This window comes from Artemia sp. Qi Xiang Cuo, chromosome 7 (genome assembly GCF_049724085.1).
Source record: "Artemia sp. Qi Xiang Cuo chromosome 7, ASM4972408v1, whole genome shotgun sequence".
In the NCBI taxonomy this organism is placed as follows: Eukaryota; Metazoa; Arthropoda; class Branchiopoda; order Anostraca; family Artemiidae; genus Artemia; species Artemia sp. Qi Xiang Cuo.
In genome coordinates, this window is record NC_142800.1 from 41,043,321 (window position 1) to 41,063,416 (window position 20,096).

The 20,096-nt window shown below is 36.9% G+C and overlaps 3 protein-coding genes across 3 annotated transcripts in view; 1 reads left to right on the forward strand and 2 right to left on the reverse strand.

The window, feature by feature from the left end:
• The window catches only part of Acf (ATP-dependent chromatin assembly factor large subunit), a 135,854-nt gene extending 121,227 nt beyond the window's left edge, over positions 1–14,627 (forward strand). The window contains exons 19-22 of the mRNA XM_089092279.1: positions 1,361–1,516; positions 6,791–6,999; positions 7,839–8,002; positions 14,027–14,627. Of these exons, the coding sequence (XP_088948405.1) occupies positions 1,361–1,516; positions 6,791–6,999; positions 7,839–8,002; positions 14,027–14,123 (626 nt within the window). The 3' untranslated portion in view covers positions 14,124–14,627. The remainder of the gene's footprint in view (positions 1–1,360; positions 1,517–6,790; positions 7,000–7,838; positions 8,003–14,026) is intronic.
• A 2,212-nt stretch (positions 14,628–16,839) lies between these two features.
• LOC148950278 (uncharacterized) lies at positions 16,840–17,256 on the reverse strand. Its single transcript, XM_089091820.1, has one exon. The coding sequence runs from the start codon at positions 17,254–17,256 to the stop codon at positions 16,840–16,842; it is 417 nt and encodes a 138-aa protein (XP_088947946.1).
• Positions 17,257–19,090: 1,834 nt separating this feature from the next.
• LOC148950279 (protein CFDP2-like) lies at positions 19,091–19,519 on the reverse strand. Its single transcript, XM_089091821.1, has one exon. The coding sequence runs from the start codon at positions 19,517–19,519 to the stop codon at positions 19,091–19,093; it is 429 nt and encodes a 142-aa protein (XP_088947947.1).
• Positions 19,520–20,096: the final 577 nt, after the last annotated feature.

The window sequence follows — 20,096 nt, forward strand, 5'->3', positions numbered from 1 at the left end:
CTATATACGTCAGTTTCTTGCGAATATTAATTTACATTATAATTAAAGTGGTTAAAGAGAATCTTTTTGGAGTTAGCTAACATTTCTGTTTATACAATTTTGGAACTGGGTCGAACCGGATTGTTGTTGAGAGGGAGTCCTGCCGATGGTGCTGGTAAAATTCATGTAACAGTGGTTAATTGTGGAGGAAAGCATGTACTATTATTTCTTCAAATAGTCTACCTTCCTCAGAAGGTAAGCAAAACGAATGTAGAATTTCAGTCAGAACAAGTTAGATTTCATTTCATCAGAACTTCGCTTTGCAAACGGTAAATCTGATAATTGTAAGAATTTGAATTGAAACGTTTTAGAACACCCAAACTGTTTCGTTTGAATAAAAGAAGAATCTTGGTTTATTCATTAAAGAATGTTTACTGAGTTTCATCAAGTTTATTAAAGTTTAACCCCTCAACCCACTTTAAGAAAAAATACCATTGAACACTGATAGCGTAGGATCAAAATTCAACATGCTGAACTTAACAGTAGCTTGGCACATTAATCAGTCGCCTTCAAGAATAGCTTTATTAGCTACGTAGTTCACTTAATGTTTGAAGTTGGTTTAAATGGACTGGCTGATCAAAGGAGAAGGCTCAGATTGTGTGCAGATAACCTTGTAAATGAAACAGAAAATATCCCAGAATAACGTCACTTCGTAAGAAATATCAAGGATGGCTTGGGGAGCAGGAAATTTCCTTTGTTGTCATCTTCTATGTATATCAAACTGTTTCGCCGTATTCTTTAGCTTGTATTGCAAGAAATTTTCTGTATTTGACTGGTATGCGCCCAATAAGGGCCGTACAAGAAGGAGGGTGACTAGAGAGAGCCTCCCCGGGCACCTTTTGACATGGGGCTGTCGCGGCCAAGATGCTTTTTTAAAGGTAGGAGGCAATGTTAAGTTTTGGTGAAGATAGAAACTGTCAAAAATAGGCTACTTGCCAAATAGTCCGTACCTTAATTGTTCAAAATTTCATGACAAGGGAGCCATTTACACTTTCAATGAAAGAGTGGAAACACGAAAGTCCATTGAAATTATGAGAACAAAAAACAACTGGATAGGTGTGCTCTTTGAATACGCTGATGAATGAATTGAGAATTTATAATTTATTAAAATTCATTATCAATATTCTATATTTTTCAGTTATTTTTAAACTTCGGGATATTTTGAAATTCTTATTGGCAGCGTTGATAAATAACCGGAGTTAAAAATGGGTGAACCCAGGTAAAATTTTTCTTTTTTTCAATATAGTTTGCATTACAGTGAAAAGCGGAAATAAGATATAATGAAAATTAAGGGAACTAATAGAATTTTGGATATTTTCAGAAACAGAGGAATCGGAAGAAGATATTGTTTCAGCTAGGCCAACGCGACGACAAAAGCTTACAAAGGAAGAGGATAAACTGCCAAGTCGGCGACGATCAGAACCGGCTAAGTCGGTTCATCACCGATCAGCTAGAGGCAAAAAATCGGATTATCAAGGTCAGTATTGAGCAAACAACAGTCAGGATAAGGCATATCTTTCTGAGTCGACAAATGTTGTTCTTAATAAAGTCGATGAAAAAAATTGTTTTTAGGGGCCAATGGGATATTATTGCTAAGATATAGAGAAATTTGCCGATAAAAATATGTATCATTGAAGGATTTTGAGCGCAAGATTAAAAAAATAAGACAACTAAGTATTAAGAATAAATCTCTTTTCATTTTGTTGATTTGATTCAATGCCGTGAACTTGGTTGTTTTTATTCTGTGCTTTTTGCCTTTGCGCCTCTTTTAAAAGTGTGTGCTATTCAAAATCTTATTTTTATAAGAAAGGTTAATTATTCAATTAAGAACCCTTCTTCAAAACCGGACGAAGCATGGGAAGAAAAAAATCGGACATTACACTAGCTAAACAGCGATGACAGCAGTAAATTGTAGCCAAAAGGAGACAAAACAAACCGACGAATCAAACATAAATCTAATAATAGCTCTACACCATGGGTGGCTTCATAGGGTTTTCAAGCCGTTTTTAGACAAAGATTTCTGTGTTAGTTATGTTTTGCTTCTTAATCGTTTACTTTTTAACTTTAACGCCAAGTAATCTGTTCCTGTAAATCAAGCTAGTTGACTTGTTTTATTCAACATTTCATATGGCCCAAAATCCAAGGAATTATTCTTTCGTAACTTAATAGGATTGAAGTAACAAGGCTTTTTTTTTGTGGAAATCGCCCTTAAAAAAATGTATTCACAAAAAAAGAGTTAATATGGGAGCGTGTACTCTAGTAATATTGTTAATCCCTCCAAACTTAAAAAATAATGTGTGCCTCTCATTGTTTGCCTCTCATTACAGGCAATCTAACGGTCTTATGTCAATTTTAAATTCTTGGTCAGTATGCCTCTAGGCAGACATGCCTTTCCAAAAACTAGCAAACAAGTATGTGTCCAATAAGAGAGTCATGCATACTCCTGCTATTTACCTGTGCCTCAGCTATTTAAACATTTGCGTCGCAAATACTTGGACTATCTGTCTTGGCTTTTCTTTGTCTACAATTGGTCATGGCTTATTGCAACCTATGCAACCTACTGCGAAATACTTGATAACTTTAATTCAAAATCAACGGAAAAGAACTTTTTTTCCAAAAAAATAAACGCGCTACTTAAATTTAGTCTAAAAACAAGTTATTTCTTCCAGAAATCCGCTTCATTCTCAATTTCCTGACACCTGGCATTTAAAAATGCCCTATGTATAACCGTTAACAGTATCTTAACTTGAACTTTTACCTTAGTTCGATGCAATTGTGGTTGTCTATAAACTTTAGGCGCTAAAACAGGTTTTTCCTTATCCTGGCTACCCTTCCTTACCTTTTGTGGAAATTAATCCAGATTGTGCATAAACTTGAGGTGCTAAAATAGTTTTTTCCTGATCCTGGCTGCCATATCCTACCTTTTGTGGAAATTAATGCAGATTGCATATAAACTTGAGGTGTTAAAATAGGTTGTTCCTGATCCTGGCTGCGCTACTCTATATGCAAATTGCGTATAAACTTGAGGTGCTAAAATATTTTTTCTTAATCCTGTCTTCCCTACTCTACCTTTTGTGGAAATTAATGCAGATCATCTATAAACTTGAGGTGGTAAAATATGTTTTTTCTGATCCTGGCTAACCTACCTTACCTTTTGTGGAAATTAATGCAGATTGTATACAAACCTGAGATGTTATAACAGGTTTTTCCTGTTCCTGTATGCCCTACCTTTTGTGGAAATCGATGCAGATTCAATATAAACTTAAGATGTTAAAATATATTTTTTTTTAATCCAGTCTTCCTTACTCTACCTTTTTGTGGAAATTAATGCAGATAGTCTATAAACTTGAGGTGATAAAATATGTTTTTTCTGATCCTGGCTGCCGTACCTTACCTTTTGTGGAAATTAATGTGGATTGTATATAAACTTGAGGTGCTAAAACAGGTTTTTCCTGATCATGTCTGTCCTACTTTTTGTGGAAATCAATGCAGATTGCGTATAAACTTGATGTGTTTATATATACTACTACTACTACTAACAACTCACCGCAGCACCAAGCCGCCTGAGGCCAACACAGCTACGCACGCTCCTCCACCCCAATCTATTCAAAGCCTCCCTTTTTACACCCGCCCACGAAGTTCCCATTTCCTTTAAATCTTTCTTTATAACAATAAAGAAATTAAGCAATTTATCTGGAAAACATCTAGCAAATCTTCATCCGATTTTCGGAGCGTCCATGCTTCAGAGCCATATTTGACCACTGTCATCACTGTAGCTTCTAATATTCTAATCTTGGTTTGCAGACTTATCTTCCTATTCTTCAAACTTTTATTAACTGTGAAAAAACACCCTGAGCCTTGGCTATTCTATTTTTAACATCTTCACTGCTCCCACCATCTTTACTAATAATACTACCAAGGTAAGTGAAGCTGCCTACCTGATCAATCTTTTCATTACCCAACGTCACCTTTTCATCTTCACTTATTCCTAGCCGTAGTGACTTAGTCTTCCTAACATTAATTTTCAAACCAATTCTAGTACCCTGAACTCGCAAAACCTCTAAAACTTCATTCATTTTGCTCACACTTTCATCTAGGATGCTTAAGTCATCAGCATAATCCAAGTCCAGGAGACTTTTTCCAAAAATTTTCAAACCAATTCTAGCACCCTGAATTTGCAAAACCTCTAAAACTTCATTCATTTTGCTCACACTTTCATCTAGAATGCTTAAATCATCAGCATAATCCAAGTCCAAGAAACTTTTTCGTTCCTATTTGATTTCGTGGTCTCCCATTGCCTTTCCTGGGCTCCTTAAGACAAAATCCATCAAAATAATCCATATAAAGGGGGATAGAGCACATCCCTGGTTAACTCCTGATTTAATACAAAACCAGCCGCTAACCTCATTTCCTACCTTAACCGCAGCAGTGTTATTCTCGTACATAGCACTAATTACTTTCATAGCTCTATCAACAGAATCGAACGCTTGCTCATAATCTATAAAACTGATGACCAAAGGTGTTTGAAAAGTCAGGCACTTCTCAATTATTAGCCTAAGAGTGAAAATTTGGTCAACACATCCTCTACATTTTTTAAAACTACACATTTCTTCTTTTAAAACTTTGTCTACAGCATCTCTCAGTCTAAAAAGTATCATACTACTAAGTAATTTACTACCTACAGAGACCAGACTAATGCCTCGGTAATTACCACACTCACTTTTATCACCTTTCTTATAAAGTGGCTTAGTTAAGGTTTTCCTAAAATCGTTTGGTACTTCCCCTTTTTCAAAAATCATATTCATAAGCTTCAGTAATTTATTTCTAACCTCAGAGCCATGTTTAAGAAACTCATTTACCACCCTATCAGCACCTGGAGCGTTATTACTCGTTAATCCTTTTAGTACTATTGCTAATTCCTCCTCACAAAACAAATCTTCCTTCACATTCAAGGTATCACAAACTTTTCATTTTCCTCTATATCTTTTCCTGCAACTCTATCTCGGGTAAGCAAATTCTCAAAATGTTCGGCCCATCTCTCTTTAGTTTTTTCCTTATCGCTAATTGCGACCCAATTCCTATCTTTAGCTGGGCCAAGTCCGGATCGACTACTCCCTTTCAATTTATTAACATGCCAGTACAATATTTTACTATTATGCCGTCTAGCTGCATCTTCCAGATCCTCGGCAATTTTATCCATGACCTCCACTTCACACCTCCTTAGTTCATATTTTAATGCTTTCTCCACTTTCTTTACATTTTTTTTTGTTTTCATACGATCTATCACTCAGATAATTCTTGAACAAATCCTTTCTCCTTTCTATTAAACATAAAACTTTTTCACTAATATTCTTAGCTGCAGTTCTAACTTTCTTCCCAAAGACACCTACAGCAACTTCACAAATTATTTTTCTAAAATTATTCCAACCATCTTCCACATTATCAATTTTTACTCTTAAGTTTGGTATTCAACTGTTCCTGGTATTTCAGCTTTAAATTAACCCTTGACACTACTAGATGGTGATCTTTACTTTTAACATCAATAACAGTACTCCTATATACCCTAGTATCTTGTATTGATCCTGCCAGTCTTCGGTTTACAATAACATAATCAATAAGGTTTGCACTCTTACCATCACGTGAATACCATGTTAACTTATCAGCCATTTTATGACCAAACACCGTATTGGTTATAACTAGATTGTGATGCCTACAAAATTGCAAAAATCTGTGTCCATTACTGTTTTCTTTTCCTACACCAAATTTACCTAGGCTAGGATACCATCTATCCTTATTTCTACCAACCTGGGCGTTAAAATCTCCCAGTAAAAACATCATATTTCTACCTGGGACCCTGTCTATTTGCTCCTGTAACTGTAAGTAAAATTCATCTGAGTCACCTTTTGTGGAAATCATTGCAGATTCCATATAAACTTGAGGTGCTAAAATATGTTTTTTTTTTTAATCCTGTCTTTCCTACTCTACCTTTTATGGAAATTAATGCAGATAGTCTATCACCCTGAGATGCTAAAATAGGTTTTTCCTAATCCAGGCTGCCGTCCATTTTTCGGAATAATTCTAGTGGATAAAGAGTCACTAGCGGATTTTGTGGAATGTAAAGACCGTTTTTTTTGTCAAATTGACTCGTAGATACGCCTTTTCCATTTAGGGACGAGCATTTGTGTTTCGCTCATCAGTAGAAGTTTAACAATAAATGAGACAAGGGGAGTGAACCTTATGTAGCTTTCAGCATATGTTTTTACTCGTAGTGGATCCCCTCCCCCTATCAAAATCTGTGTAATTGGCAATAATCGTTGTTAAAGTGTCTTTCTCAGCAAAATTATTACTACCAGAAAATCTGCCATGCTTTGATATCAGATTAATAATGAATATAGTGTAAGACAATTAAACTAAGTTATGAACTCCCTTAATCTGTCAATTGGTACATATTAATACACTCTGGTCTACTTAAAAAATATCTAAACCTTTTGTCTACATGTTCTCAAGGTAAACGACATTTTAAACAGTGACATAATGGGATGAACCTGTTTGAAGTTCGACTATGCGGTTGTTAAAAAATATCTAAAGCTCTAGCTTTAATTAATATTTAGTGAACAGGTTAACAAGTTAAAAGGGCCATTTTAGGTACAAACTTTGAAATAAAGGAAAACATTCAAATATTAAAAATCCAATAAGAAGAAAAGTTTTAGACCTGGTCATTTTATCAACTTTTATTCTCTTGCTTTTCAAGATGAAGAATCTGAAGAAGAAGAAACAATGAAATCTAGAAAGTCAGGCTCCCGTCGACGTGCAGTTTCACCAGAACCAGAAGAAAGTGAAGAAGAACTAAAAACAAATAACAATATGAACGTAGATATTGAAATCATTGAGGGAATCCTTGACGCTCTTGAAAAGCACAGAGATAGTTGGCCTTTCTTGTCGCCCGTCAAGAAGTCTGAGGTTAGATAAATTTTCAACCTCTCTCTCTTTCTTTCTTTCTCTCTCTGTGTATCTATCTATCTCTATCTCTCTCTCTCTCTATCTCTCTATCTCTATCTATCTATATCTCTATCTCTCTCTCTCTCTCTCTCTCTCTCTCTCTCTCTCTCTCTCTCTCTCTCTCTCTCTCTCTCTTTCTCCGCTTCTAATGGTGCGTAATTTTGTGAATATAGTGGTAGCTGTTAGGTAAAATAAACATCTTTTTTTTGTATTTAATAGCTATAATCTAATGGCGTTGAACAATATGACAAAAAAGAAATCTAGAGGGTGTAGTAGCAATATAGATCAAGAAAAAAAAGATTGATTTACGTGACATTTGTTCAAAATTAATATACTTCCTGTAAGAGCTTCTGTGTTCAGCCAGGTAAAGGAGCTGTGGCACATTGTAGGACGAAAAGTTTTCCTCCCATCTCTTTAGGGGGGAGATCCTTTTGCGTTAGAACCGTGTACTCGTCCATCGAAAACCAAGTTCGGGATATAAGGGCTATCCATGCTCAGTGTGTGGTTTAGCCATTGGAGCAATTGCAGCTTTATTTTATTTAGTACTGTATATTTGACTTTCAAGTTATGGAGGAAGTTTGAGTTGGAGACCCTATCGTGGTAGGCAGGCACGTGTGCAGGAATTTGTTTCTGGGGGGGGGGCTAAATCCTTCATTCTGTGAAAAATATCAGAAAATTTTGGGGGCGGAGATTACCTGAGGCGGAGAGGCATGAGGATTGCCTATCACCTATTCTTTACATTTAGAAAATTATCACATATATTGTCTCTTTCTTTAAGTACACTCGATACTTTGTTTTAGGCTCCAGACTATCACGAAATTATCAAGCACCCAATGGATTTGGCTACTCTTCGTCGTAAGCTCTATGATCAGAAGTATAAAACAAATGCAGATGTTTTGTCAGATATTGTACTTCTGCTGGACAACTGCGAACGCTATAACGTAGAGAGCGCTGATGAGTATAAGTAAGTTAATATTGCTTTTGTAAATTTAGAGATATATTTCTACGTTGTAATTTGGAAAAAGAGGAGGGAGAAAGCACGCTAGATGGATTAGGTACATACCCAGGATTTGGTTTGGATGAGGGATTCGAGAAGGGTTCAACTTGTAAAAGTTTGGTACCCCCTTCTTCACCATAATTATTTAATAATGATTTCTTTGCTTACTGATTGCAAATATGAGGCTAATATTGAAATATACATTTATAAAACTAAAACATGTCAAGCACGTATCTACCGTACAACTCGTCGTTCACGGCCAGCGGAAATCTGAGTCATATAAGGATTTTCGGGAAGGCGTCAGGATATCGACACGCCAGAACCACTAATGTCAGGATATCGACAAAATCCGTCAGAACCACTAACCGTCAGGACATCGACAGTCATAACATCGACACGTCAGGACATCGACAAAATCCGTTAGTGGTTCTGACGGATTTTCCTTGTCGACGATATGACGTTTAGTGCTTGTGACGGTTAGATGAAATGGTAGCACCCCAGATTTTCAACCTGTATGTCTGTAGGATCAGGGGTTGGGTGCATCATATTTTAGGGTTAATCATTAAAAGCTATTAAAATGCCGTATGACTGTCCTAAATTCACACAGGCCTAGCAAATATGTTTTATTCCAAGTGATTTTAGCATTCAAAGATTTTGAGCATATTGATTAGAATTTTTAGGTAATATTGGAATAAAGAAGTCCAAAATCGAAATAAACTAAGCAAATATTTCAGAAATGATGCTTCAATCTCACCACAGATGGTATTTATGGATCTGCGATATTGTTTATTACAAGTTTGAAATAAACTTTTTTTTAATGGAAGTTATATATTAAAGCCCATTAATTACGTATTTCACAAAATAGCGTTTGATTTTCACCCAGGGACGTACGCAGGGGTGAGGAGACCTCCGGGCCCGCCACGACTACCACTATCTCTTTTCTACTATTACTTAACATTAACTGCTATAACTAATATAGCTTGTTTTTCAATATTATTGCTATTGTTATATACCAAACTTATTTCTTTAAAAAAACGAGCAAAAATTATAATGATAGAACATTACTATTTTTATTATATACAAAATGTACTTCGTAAAACAAAACGGACAAAACGTATATGAAAATTTAAAATCAAATTTAAAACTCAAAACGAGCAGAAACAAAATTCACGTTACCCTTGGGCAACATGGAGTGTTTCGGCAACCATTGATTGCTTTTGCTGAAAATAGTGTTGGAGGAGTAACGCTTTGATGTTGTTTATTTTCCATCAATTGAACATTTTAGCTTTAAAACCTTCAATACTTTGAAATGGTATGTCCTAAGAAGAATTTTGTCTTTAAAAAATAAAATGATACTTTCATTAAAGATGGTTTTTAAACATTTTTTTTTCTGCTTAAGATCAGCTTCATTTGCCATTTCGCGATATCAAACTACGCTATTGCCTTGCATTTTTATTTATAATTATTGCGTTAACAACTTGTCTGAATGTAAATTTTCCTAGGGTAAAATGTATTAGAATCGAAACAAAGCTAGACCAATTAGTATGATTATGTAACCCTTGACCTTTGAAGATGAACCTGGTTTATAATTATTGCTTATAAGTTACTCTCCGTGTTTGGGAGAAATCTTTGAACAATGAAACTTAACACTGTAAAGGTCAATGGTCTTAAATTTTATTTCTATAGTTTTCCTAGTTGTAAGTACCTATATACCGAATTTTAAGTCATTACGGATGCTTTGCAACTGAATGGGAGACAAAACTCATTCCCTATGTTCCCTTAGCGCAAATCACTGGCCCCAACAGGTTTCAAGTTGATTTGAGTACTTTAGTCGACAATTTAGAGGTGACTATGCCTCTGAAAATCACCAATCTCATATCCCATTTGTCGGCGTACCTGCTTAAATCATTTCAGGGCAATCGTTGAAAAAAATCATGTAAACCTTTCTGATGAAAAGTCATGGTGGAGAGGCTAGAAGGGGGTTCCAGAGGGGCCATCGATCCTCTGTGTGTCTCTATATAGATTGAATATCATTGCACTATTTTATCTAAACAAAAGGAACTTGTCTACCTTTCTGCTTGGAAGTTGCTAGGAGTGAGGAGATCTTGGAGGGGTCACTAGCCAACTTTATACATTCAGTAATATACGAGTGGATGGAGGTTCTTGGGGGATTTTTTTTCAACCAAGATGCATCATGTTTGCCTGAAAATTAAAAATGTCAGAGAAAAGGGGGGAGAACAATAACCCACTGTGACCTCGATCATGTAGATAGAAAATAATTGAAATGATTCTGGTTCTAAACGGCGGCTTTGCTACCTGTTTACTAAAAAGCCGGTGGTGGGGTGGGGGGGGGGTGTTAGTGTTAATTGACGGAGCGCTGGTCTACTCTGTCTTCCATTTATTTAGACGGAAAATCCTTGCATGATTCCAGTTCATATAATGTGCAACATGCCAAAAGTAATACGAATTGAAAAATTTTATGATTCCCTTTCAGACAAGGATAACAGGTACATTTTTTTGCTGAGAAGTTGGTGGTGGAAGCGTAGGAGGATTTTGGAGGGGCTACGGGTCTAATTTTTTCCTTCAACTGCATAGATAGAAAAATGTTGCATGATACCGCTTGAAGCAGGATGCAACATACCCATCTTTCTAAACAAATGGACGGGGGGCGGGGTGGGGGGTCCACTTTTTGCCTTTATCACTTCTTAAAATTTTTGTTAGATTCTGGTTCAAACAAGGTGCACTGAATTGCCAATCTGCTTAAAAACTGGAAGCATAATTGTCATGGATGATGGATCAGATGGGCTACTGGTCTTTTCGTCCAATCACACAGATTGAAAATTCTTAAGTGATTCAGATTCAAACAGCTCCTACTCTCACTAGGAAAATAATTTACTTTACTTGGTGTCGTGCCTACTTTCTATAAAAGACTGGCGGTGAAGTTAGGGTTTGGATAGACGTTAAGGTGGCCACAGACAAACTTTGTGCGTCTAACAAAATAGATTGAATTTGTATGTGTCATTCTGCTTCAAGCTAGATACAACATGCCTAATTTTTTGGTATAAAGTTGACAGGGGGAGTGGGTTGTTGGAGGGGTAACAGGTTCACTTAGTGCCTATAGTTCGTTTTCGCACCAAATCAGGAAGTAGCTCCTTTTTTACATAAAAGTCATTTTCTGATTTTTTTTTTCTGATGTGTACTACAGCAAAAAAGTTCTTAGCCCCTTGAAACTTCCAAAATGGTATATCATGAAGAAAGTTTTTGCTACAACTGATGTCAAGTGCTTTCATTTGATTTTCAGTGATTGTTGGTTTGAGTTAAAAACAAAATTATGGCACTCCTAGCTCAAGAGTTGATTATCTTGACGTTGGCTAACTTTGTGATATCAATACTTAGTGATGAGTAAAGGGCAAGCTCGATTTCTTCAGTTCTCAGAGAACTAATAAAGTTAAGGAGGCCTTTGCAACATCATCTCCTACCTCAGTCACACGTATAACTAAAGATTCAACAGAATCCATTGACACAAATGGCTTATAAAAGTTGATGTGATTTTAGACCCCGGGAAAATACTCTTGCTCTCTAAATTTGTCTTTCCATTTTCCTAGAAAAAGAAATATATTGGCAATGCAACCAGGAAACCATGGCACAACTTAAGCACGTTTAGATTTACAGTTAACTTTGTTTTGAAAGGGCTCCCTGCTTACTTGCCACTGTCAACGGAGCTTTCCACTCAGTAGCAGAATCATGGCGAGAAGAAATCAAGGCTTATGAAATTTTACTTAAGATCCCACAACGTAACCTCTCACTCGAGGATAGAGACTAACTGCAGTACTTTTACACAGTTTTCCAAAGTGTAATGTCATACTCATCAACCCAGCCCAAGGTCCAAACTTTTTGTAAAACCACAAAGGGTACACCTTCACCACTTTCTTGTAATAAAGTGAAATCAGCGGTGCCCCCCCCCCCCAAAAAAGTATAAAATCAAAGTGTTGGTTCTGCAACACACTAAGTTAAAATAAGATTTCAAGCCACGAACCAACATAAATTACAATTAAGGAAAACTTAAAAAATTCATCAAAACTATATCAAATAAGGGCAATTCAGCTGTCCTCTACATCCCTACAAAAGAAGAGTGCCATTAGTATTTTACCGAAAATGTAATTTACCGCCCAAACAAATACAAATTTGTATATATATTTATATTTGTAAGAATTAACTAAGTTTTGTTAGTCTAATATGTAATATTTTTTTTTTTTTGCTTTTAAATCAATTCGGTTTAGAGTTTTAGGCTATTTATATTCATTTGAGTAAAGTGCAAATGACCCTCTAGCCTTTTAGCGTAAGAAAGTGTGTTATACTGTCAGTTCAAAAGTATTTCTGAGTTCAATCTAACTTGGCAATTAGAATTTTACCATCATGTATTAATTTTAGCATAATTTTTTTTTTTATTCTTTTTTTTTTGCGGAATTTGGATGGGATAGATTAGGAAAAGGCATCTTAGAAAAATTTTCTAATTAACGTATTTGTGGCTAGGGTTTTAATCTTTCGAAAAAAAAAACAAACGAATAAACTCCAAAGAATTGTTCCGTAAAATTTATGGCTAGAAAAAAAAGCTGTATCATTCTTAAATTTAGCACAAGATATTACATTCGAAAAAGTTTTCGACTTTTTTTTATAAGTAGCTATAAGATTTACAAAACCAAAAAAACTATGCCATAGGTGTCAGTAACTGGAAATTCCGTATTTCACTTTAGACTTGGACATAAAAGCTATTTGATAATTTTGTAAAAGTGGTGTTGGAACCGTCTATTTTGCTCTCTATGATTTTGGATTCTCTTTCCAAGGGACTTGAAAGAAATTTGGAGAGACAAGACTCTATTTTCATATACAGCACTTCTAATTGGCTAGTAGTGTCTTCGTAAACGTTGTATGTTTGAAGTTAGTTTGAAAAGGGAATCCACACTCTTGCTAACTAAATTTTTCAGTTTTGATAACTAATGTCCGGGGGTCCCCCGCCGGGGGGGGGGTAATTTATTTTCTATTTCCTGGCGTCCAGTTAGTGTCGTTACATAGGAAATGCAGCATTTTTAGACTATAATGCTGAATTATTTGCCCCAAGATACAAAGTCCTAAGCTGTTAGAGTCTAGTTGGCGCCTTTTCATGCCACTCTTGTTAAATGCTACCAGGAGTATTTTTCAGTGATAGTAAATGGTAATATTCATCTTTTCCTTTTTCTGTACAATGTTTCTCTGTATTGAAAGGTAAGTATACAGTGTACCGTTTTTAAACATCTGACAGCCTTGTTGTAGCGGCAGTGGTGGATTCAGCCGCTTAGAAGATAAATAGTAAATAAATTTTCACGCAAAATTTTCATCCATCCAAGCAATAATACCCCTTTCCGTCCACCCGAAATTCAGCAGTAAAAATATTATTAAGGACTTATTCAACAAAAATACTGTTCTTTGAAAATTTTGATTAAAATAACTCAAAGTTTCTCCAAAATTTTAACTGCAATCTAGAGTTTTAATTCTTAAGCAGAAAAACTGAAAAAATGGGGCGCTACCAAATAATTTACAATTATTGATTTATAAAACTTATTAGCAAGAAATCAGAAATTTGTGGGGCGGACACTCAGCATTGTATCTTGGTTCGGTCTGGGCATGATTTGAAAAACATAATAAACAAAAAAAAAACAGTTTTTTTCGACTCAAAGTGAGGAGCAATATTAAAGCTTTAAAATAAACAGAAATTATTCCGTATTTGACCTAGCTGTAACTGCTCTAATAGCTTAATAGCACCTGGCTAGGTGTAACCAAAGGTTTCTGGATTCTAAGTTATATAAGCAAAATGAAAAAAGATTATAATTTATAAAAGATTTATGGTTAAACATTGCAAGTGGACTACGCCTTTGGTGAAATTTTCTTTGCTTTTTTATTTTAACTCGATTCCCTATTGTATACTTATGGACTGAATTTTGAATTTTTTTTCAGATGTGGTGTTAGAATCCGGAAATTCTTAGAAAAGAAATTGGCAGACCTTGGACTCAGGCTTCCATCTAGTGCAAAAGAGACAGAACAAAAAAGATAAATCATTACATATTCCTGAGATTTAGGCGTAAATTGGAAGTGATTTAGTATATCTAAACTGAAACTCATGAATTTTGTTTATCCTTTTTTTAATATTAGTTTTGACGTGGTTATTCAAAAATTGTATTGCCGCTGTTCCGTGCCTGCTTGTAAAGTTGGTCCTTGTTGAAAATTACCTTTACTTGTACTCTAAGAGGCTCTTCTTTCTGCGTCTTCAGGTTGCAAAGAAAAACTCATGTTGTCAATACTCCCATGTCAATGATGGCAAAAACAAATTTAAGTTCCGTAAAATTGTGAACAAACAAGCCATTTTTTTTCAGCTATTGGACAATTAGTTTTTCCTATATACAGGCTGAGCACGCAGAAACGGCAATATAATGAGTTAAATTTATTAGTTTCTTAGGTGTTTCAGAATAATTTTGTAAATGAGAAGTCTTTTTTTTAGTGCCAGTTTTAAGAATATTTCTTGTATACATAATTTTAGACTAGTAAAGGTTCACACCAATTTGTCTTTTAAAACGTGTTGCTAAAAATAGCGAAGGTGAATGAATGGGAGTCTTAAAACTTAAAAATAGGATAATTATTTATAGGACTGTTGCTACTACTACTATTAACAACTCACCGCAGCACCAAGCCGCCTGCTACGCACCAACACAGCTACGCAGGCTCCTCCTCCATCCCAATCTATTCAAAGCATCCCTTTTTACACCCTCCCACGAAGTTCCCATTTCCTTTAAATCTTTCTTATGACGTCCTCCCACCCTAGACGAGGACGACCTGCTTTCCGTTTAGCGCTAGACGGTTGGCCGAAAAGAACAATCTTTGGCAATCTGTCATTCATCCTTCATCCGCACAACGTGCCCTAGCCATCTCAACCTTTCTTTCATTATAGGCCTAGAGAGCGGTATTGAACCATATTTTTCGTACATCCTATTGTTTGAAATACGGTCAGTCAGCCGGGTAGCCAGAACAATCCTTACGCAATATCTCTGGAAAACATCTAGCAAATCTTCATCCGCTTTTCGAAGCGCCCATGCTTCAGAGCCATTTTGACTACTGTCATCACTGTAGAGTCTTATAGTCTAATCTTGATTTGTAGGTAAGTATTTCTATCCTTCCAAACCTTTTTTAACGGGTAGGACAAGACATGAGCCTGTGCTATTCTAATGTTGAACTTATCACAGATCACTTTGCAATTGCTAATAATGCTATCAGGGTAAGTGAAGCTGCCCAGTTGATCAATCTTTTCATCACCCAACGTCACCTTTTCATCTTCAGTCATTCCTAGCCTTTGTGACGTAGTCTTCTTAACATTAATTTTCAAACCTATTCTAGCACCCTGAACTCGAAAAACCTCTAAAAGCTCATTCATTTTGCTCAAACTTTCCTCTGGGATGCTTAAATCATCAGCGTAATCTAAGTCCAGGAGACCTTTTCCTCCCTATTTGATTCCGTGGTCTCCCATTGCCTTTCCTGTGCTCCTTAATACAAAGTCCATCAAAATAATCCATATAAAGGGGGATAGGACAGATAGGATATCTTAAAAATGGATAGGAAAACTTGGAAAGAATATTGAAAAATAGAACTTGCCACCTATTCAACGCCCATGGGCCTCCAAACCCCACATGGCTCATATTAAAACTTCTGGGTAGCTATTTCGAGAACAGTCGAAAGATCCGAAAAGTGTGCCTTTGGGGGGCGACATGACAAGCACAGCCCCGTGTAATGCAAATAATTAATGTAGAACAGAGGCTTCATAGATGCACTTCAAAAGTAAAAAGATGAAGATATTACACCTTGTAGAATGAGTCATACAAGGTGACAGTGGCGGATCCAGGGGGCGCCCCCCCCCCCCCAACGTACTCTAAAGTAGTGTAATTTACTGAATTAACGCAAGTTTGCATCAAATAAATTTACTCCTAACGCAAGTGTATCGCATAAACCTATTTTACCCCCCCCCTCCTAAAAAAATCCTGGATCCGCCCCTGCAAGGTGATCTGTATGGTTGAAAGGCCTAAAGTGAGAGTCTCGCCTGTCACTCCCAATTGAATCGCGAATTGACGAATGTAACAATAAGCGTAGAGAAATTTGCTTGTGACGGTAAGTGTAAAAAGGCTAATTAATGGTAGCATTTACATTTATGCATGACTAATCATCTAACCTGTAACAATAATCGCAAGCTATTACTTTTTGACATATTCAAAGGATTTGCACACAACCATTACTTTGGTGGTTGCCTTATACTACGTGTATACAAGTTTAAAAGCAAGAAAGAAAGGCATTGCTTTATAACTCTGAAAAAAAACAACGCCCATTGACTTGTCACTTGAAGAGGAAATCTCCACCCTTGTTTCTCTAGCCTCCACCGTACTTTGGTAGTTTTATTATGAACAATCGGCAAGCATATCCAAAACAATCTATTTCAAAGCTACTATTACACCCGCCACGCCCACCACCCGTCCTTACTGGTCGAAGGATTAAAAAACAAAGTCTAAAGGGTGTTCTTTCAACTTTTTCTTTCCTGAAATTCTGAAATCCAATGCAAGGTCACTTGCAAACAAGATTATATAACCACGAACTATGTCTTGCAGACAAGATTTAATAAGCACCAATGACATTGCCTGTTCTTGTTGGACGTGGCCTGCAACCGATACACGCTCTATTTTACCAGACTACAATGCCTGCTTCAAACCAACAATAAATAATGATACCTTACCTCAGACCTTAGTTCCTCCTGAGCCATTGGTGGCGCATAGGGCGTCGACGAAGCCTCTCCACTCGTCCCGAAGCAATGCTGCAGCGGTGACATCTTCCCATTCAGGTATTAACGAGGTCTCAGCCCTCCTCAGATTTCGATCAAAAGTTGACCGTAAAGTGTGCTTTCGACGACCTCGTCTTTTTTTGCTGCCTGGTTTCCAGTCGGACGCTGTCCAAGGAAGGCATCCTTCTTTCTTACGGAGTACATGACCTACATATGGACATCTCCTCTTCTTCAGAACAGCAGTAATGAGAAGCTGTCCTGTTCTATTGTGTATTTCAAAGTGACTGATTCTATGTTGCCAGCTTTTTTTTGAAATTCTCATTAGGTACATATTTCCAAACGCAAGAATTACCTTTTCAAGCAGCGAATTCATTATCCAGCGATCACTAGCGTAGAAGAGTATGGATAGCATATTACTACTGAGGATACGTATTTCCAGTCGCAGGAAATATTTCCTACTTTTCCAAATGGACTTAAGTCTATTGAAAGCTCCAGTCGACTGAGCAGTTCTGCGTTTAATCTCTCCATTATTTCACCATCCAGTCATTATTTCACCATCACAATTGATCTGGCTACCGAGGTATTTAAAGTCCTTCACCTTTTCTATACTTATATTCTTGTGCTGCAGAACTAGCGGTAAGCTTGTGATGGACATGCTCTTTGATTTGTCAACGTTTATGCTTAGCCCGACATTTTCTGCATTTTCTGTAATTACGTCATGTAGCTGCTGCAACCTCTGTTTAGACTCTTCTAGCTAGACTACGTCATCCGCAAAATCCAAATCTTATAGTTGCTTGCTGCTTACATTTATGCCATATCCAGAGTTTCGTCTTAACATGTAGTTCATTATAGTTACAAAAAGACATGAGAAAAATACACATCCCTGACGCACACCAAACATTATGTTGAAAAATCTGGTTTTACCAATTTAGGTCATAACGCAGCACTCAGTCTCTTTGTAAACGGAAATATTCATGCCCACTAGGTTTTCGGACGCCTCTTAACAGTTAAGGGCTTTTAATTAACATTATTGGTCAGCTGAGTCAAATACCTTTTCAAAGTAAATAGATAGTAGATATAACTTATTTGTTCACTCTTTTGATTCCTCGACAAGCGTTCTCAGCACAAATATCAAGTCAGAGCCCGATCTGTCGGTTCTAAAACTATGCTGCTCTCCTCGCAGATGTGTATCGAGTTCATCTTGTACCCGGTAGCCTACGATATAATGGAGGCCAATTGTTTGCATGCTACTGGCAGAAGGGTGATACCTCTCTAATTATTGCACGTCTCCCTTTTTGAAAATTTTTACCGATATCCCCTTGGTTCATTCACGTCGAATCTTCCCTGTAGTCCATATATTGATGAAAAGGGCGATCCACACAGAGAGGGATGTTCTTATTGGATATTTTAATATTTCCGCTGGGATTACGTCTATGCCAGGAGCTCGTCCGTTTTTCAGCTTTTTTGCTGCATACATGACCTTGGCAGAGCTTGGCGGGTCAGTATTTATGTCAAGTTGTAAAAAGGGGGTATCAGGTACATTTTCTCTGTCACTGGGTTCAGTCAATTTAATAATTTCTCGAAGTGGACCGCCCACCTTTCGTCAATTTTGTCAGGATCTGTTAAAATCGCTCCATTCTCGTCTTTTACCAGGGTGCTTCTGCTGCTCTGTTTCCCGACTATCTCATTAGTCAGCCGGTAAACAGTTTTAGAATCACCCTTTTTAGCAGCTTCCTCTGCTAGCACAGCTTTTTTTCGTGGAAAAGTCTTTTATCCTTCCTAGAACTGTTTTTAATTTCTTTGTCCTTCTCCTTGTTGAGAAGCTGTTATGCTGTCATTGCATACCATTTTGCAACAGTCAGTAAGATCTGCTTAAGTACCTTTCGCTAATCAATCAAATTCCAGGTGGTGTCAGAGATCCTCCTTTCCTTTGGTTTCTTTCTGAACCCCAGTTTTTCTTCAGAGACCGTAGTTTATACACTTTTTACGGTGTCCCACTTTGTTTAAATGCCTTCTGGTATGCTGCCTTCCACTTCTAGAGTGTCAAACTTATTTTGTAGAGCTGTACAAAAGTCTCTGCGAACCTTACGGTCATGCAGTTTATCCGTATCGTAAGGTTTTCTTGGGTTTGAACTAGGTTTCTGAGGGGCACGAAGTTTGATCTGAACGCGAGTGGCCATAATCCTATGATCGAACTGTGTTTCAGCTCATCTGTATCCATGTTCAACTAAAAGGATTGCGCGTAACTTCCAGAAGATAATACAATGGCCTATTTGATTTCGATTTGAGCCATCTGGTGACGTCCATATGTGCTTATGACCTATTTTGCGGCCAGAAAAATTTTTGGCAACGACAAGATCATTACTTACTGCATAGTCTACTAGTAACACACCATTTTCATTTATTCCGCCAAGTCCATGCTGACCTAAAACTTCAGGACAATACCGACGATCGCTTCCCACTTTTGCATTTATGTCACCAAGAACACACAGTACATCATGCTTGGGGATGTCTTTAGTAACAGCCTGTGATGTTTCATAGAAAATGTCCTTGTCATCCTCATCCGCCTCATTTTTAGGCGCATAGCACACGATCACTGAGAACTTCTTGTGCTCTGGAAGGAATCGAGTTAACATTATCCTGTCATTCACAGGTGTCCATTTGAAAAGAGATCAATGAGCTTCGGGGGACAACAGTACTCCTACCCCTGATTTGTGATGGCTGTCATCGACACAGTAGAATAACACATATCCATTCTCTAGGTTCTTATGGCCAATGTCATTCCACCGAATTTCACTTAGGGCCAATATTTTGATTTTGTACTGTTTCATATCTCTGAGAACTTGCTCAGTTTTAAGTGGATAGAAGTTGCAGAAAGTTGGAAGTGATAATTAACCTACCTTAAAAAAAAAAAATTCTTAGACATTGTATTTTAATCCATATAAGTGATATATATAACCAGGAGTGAAGATTAATTGAAGGAATTCATTAGTGACGTCACCAATCATTCCTATTGAAATAAATTCAACCAATCACGTCTTGACAAATCTACATCAGGTCTTCTTTCCTTCATATTAGATAAACATTGAGAACGGCAATTTATTCGCGCTGTGTTTCCTCTGTAAGCTGTATTTTGTTACTAGCCCACCACGGATTAAGGAGTAGAATCACGCCGGACTCTTCCTGAGAGCCGCGTTTTATTTTGCCGCGCTT

Coding starts and splice junctions, on each gene's coding strand:
- LOC148950278 (XM_089091820.1), bottom strand. CDS start 17,256: ATGAATTCGCTGCTTGAAAAGGTAATTCTTGCGTTTGGAAATATGTAC.
- LOC148950279 (XM_089091821.1), bottom strand. CDS start 19,519: ATGTTAACTCGATTCCTTCCAGAGCACAAGAAGTTCTCAGTGATCGTG.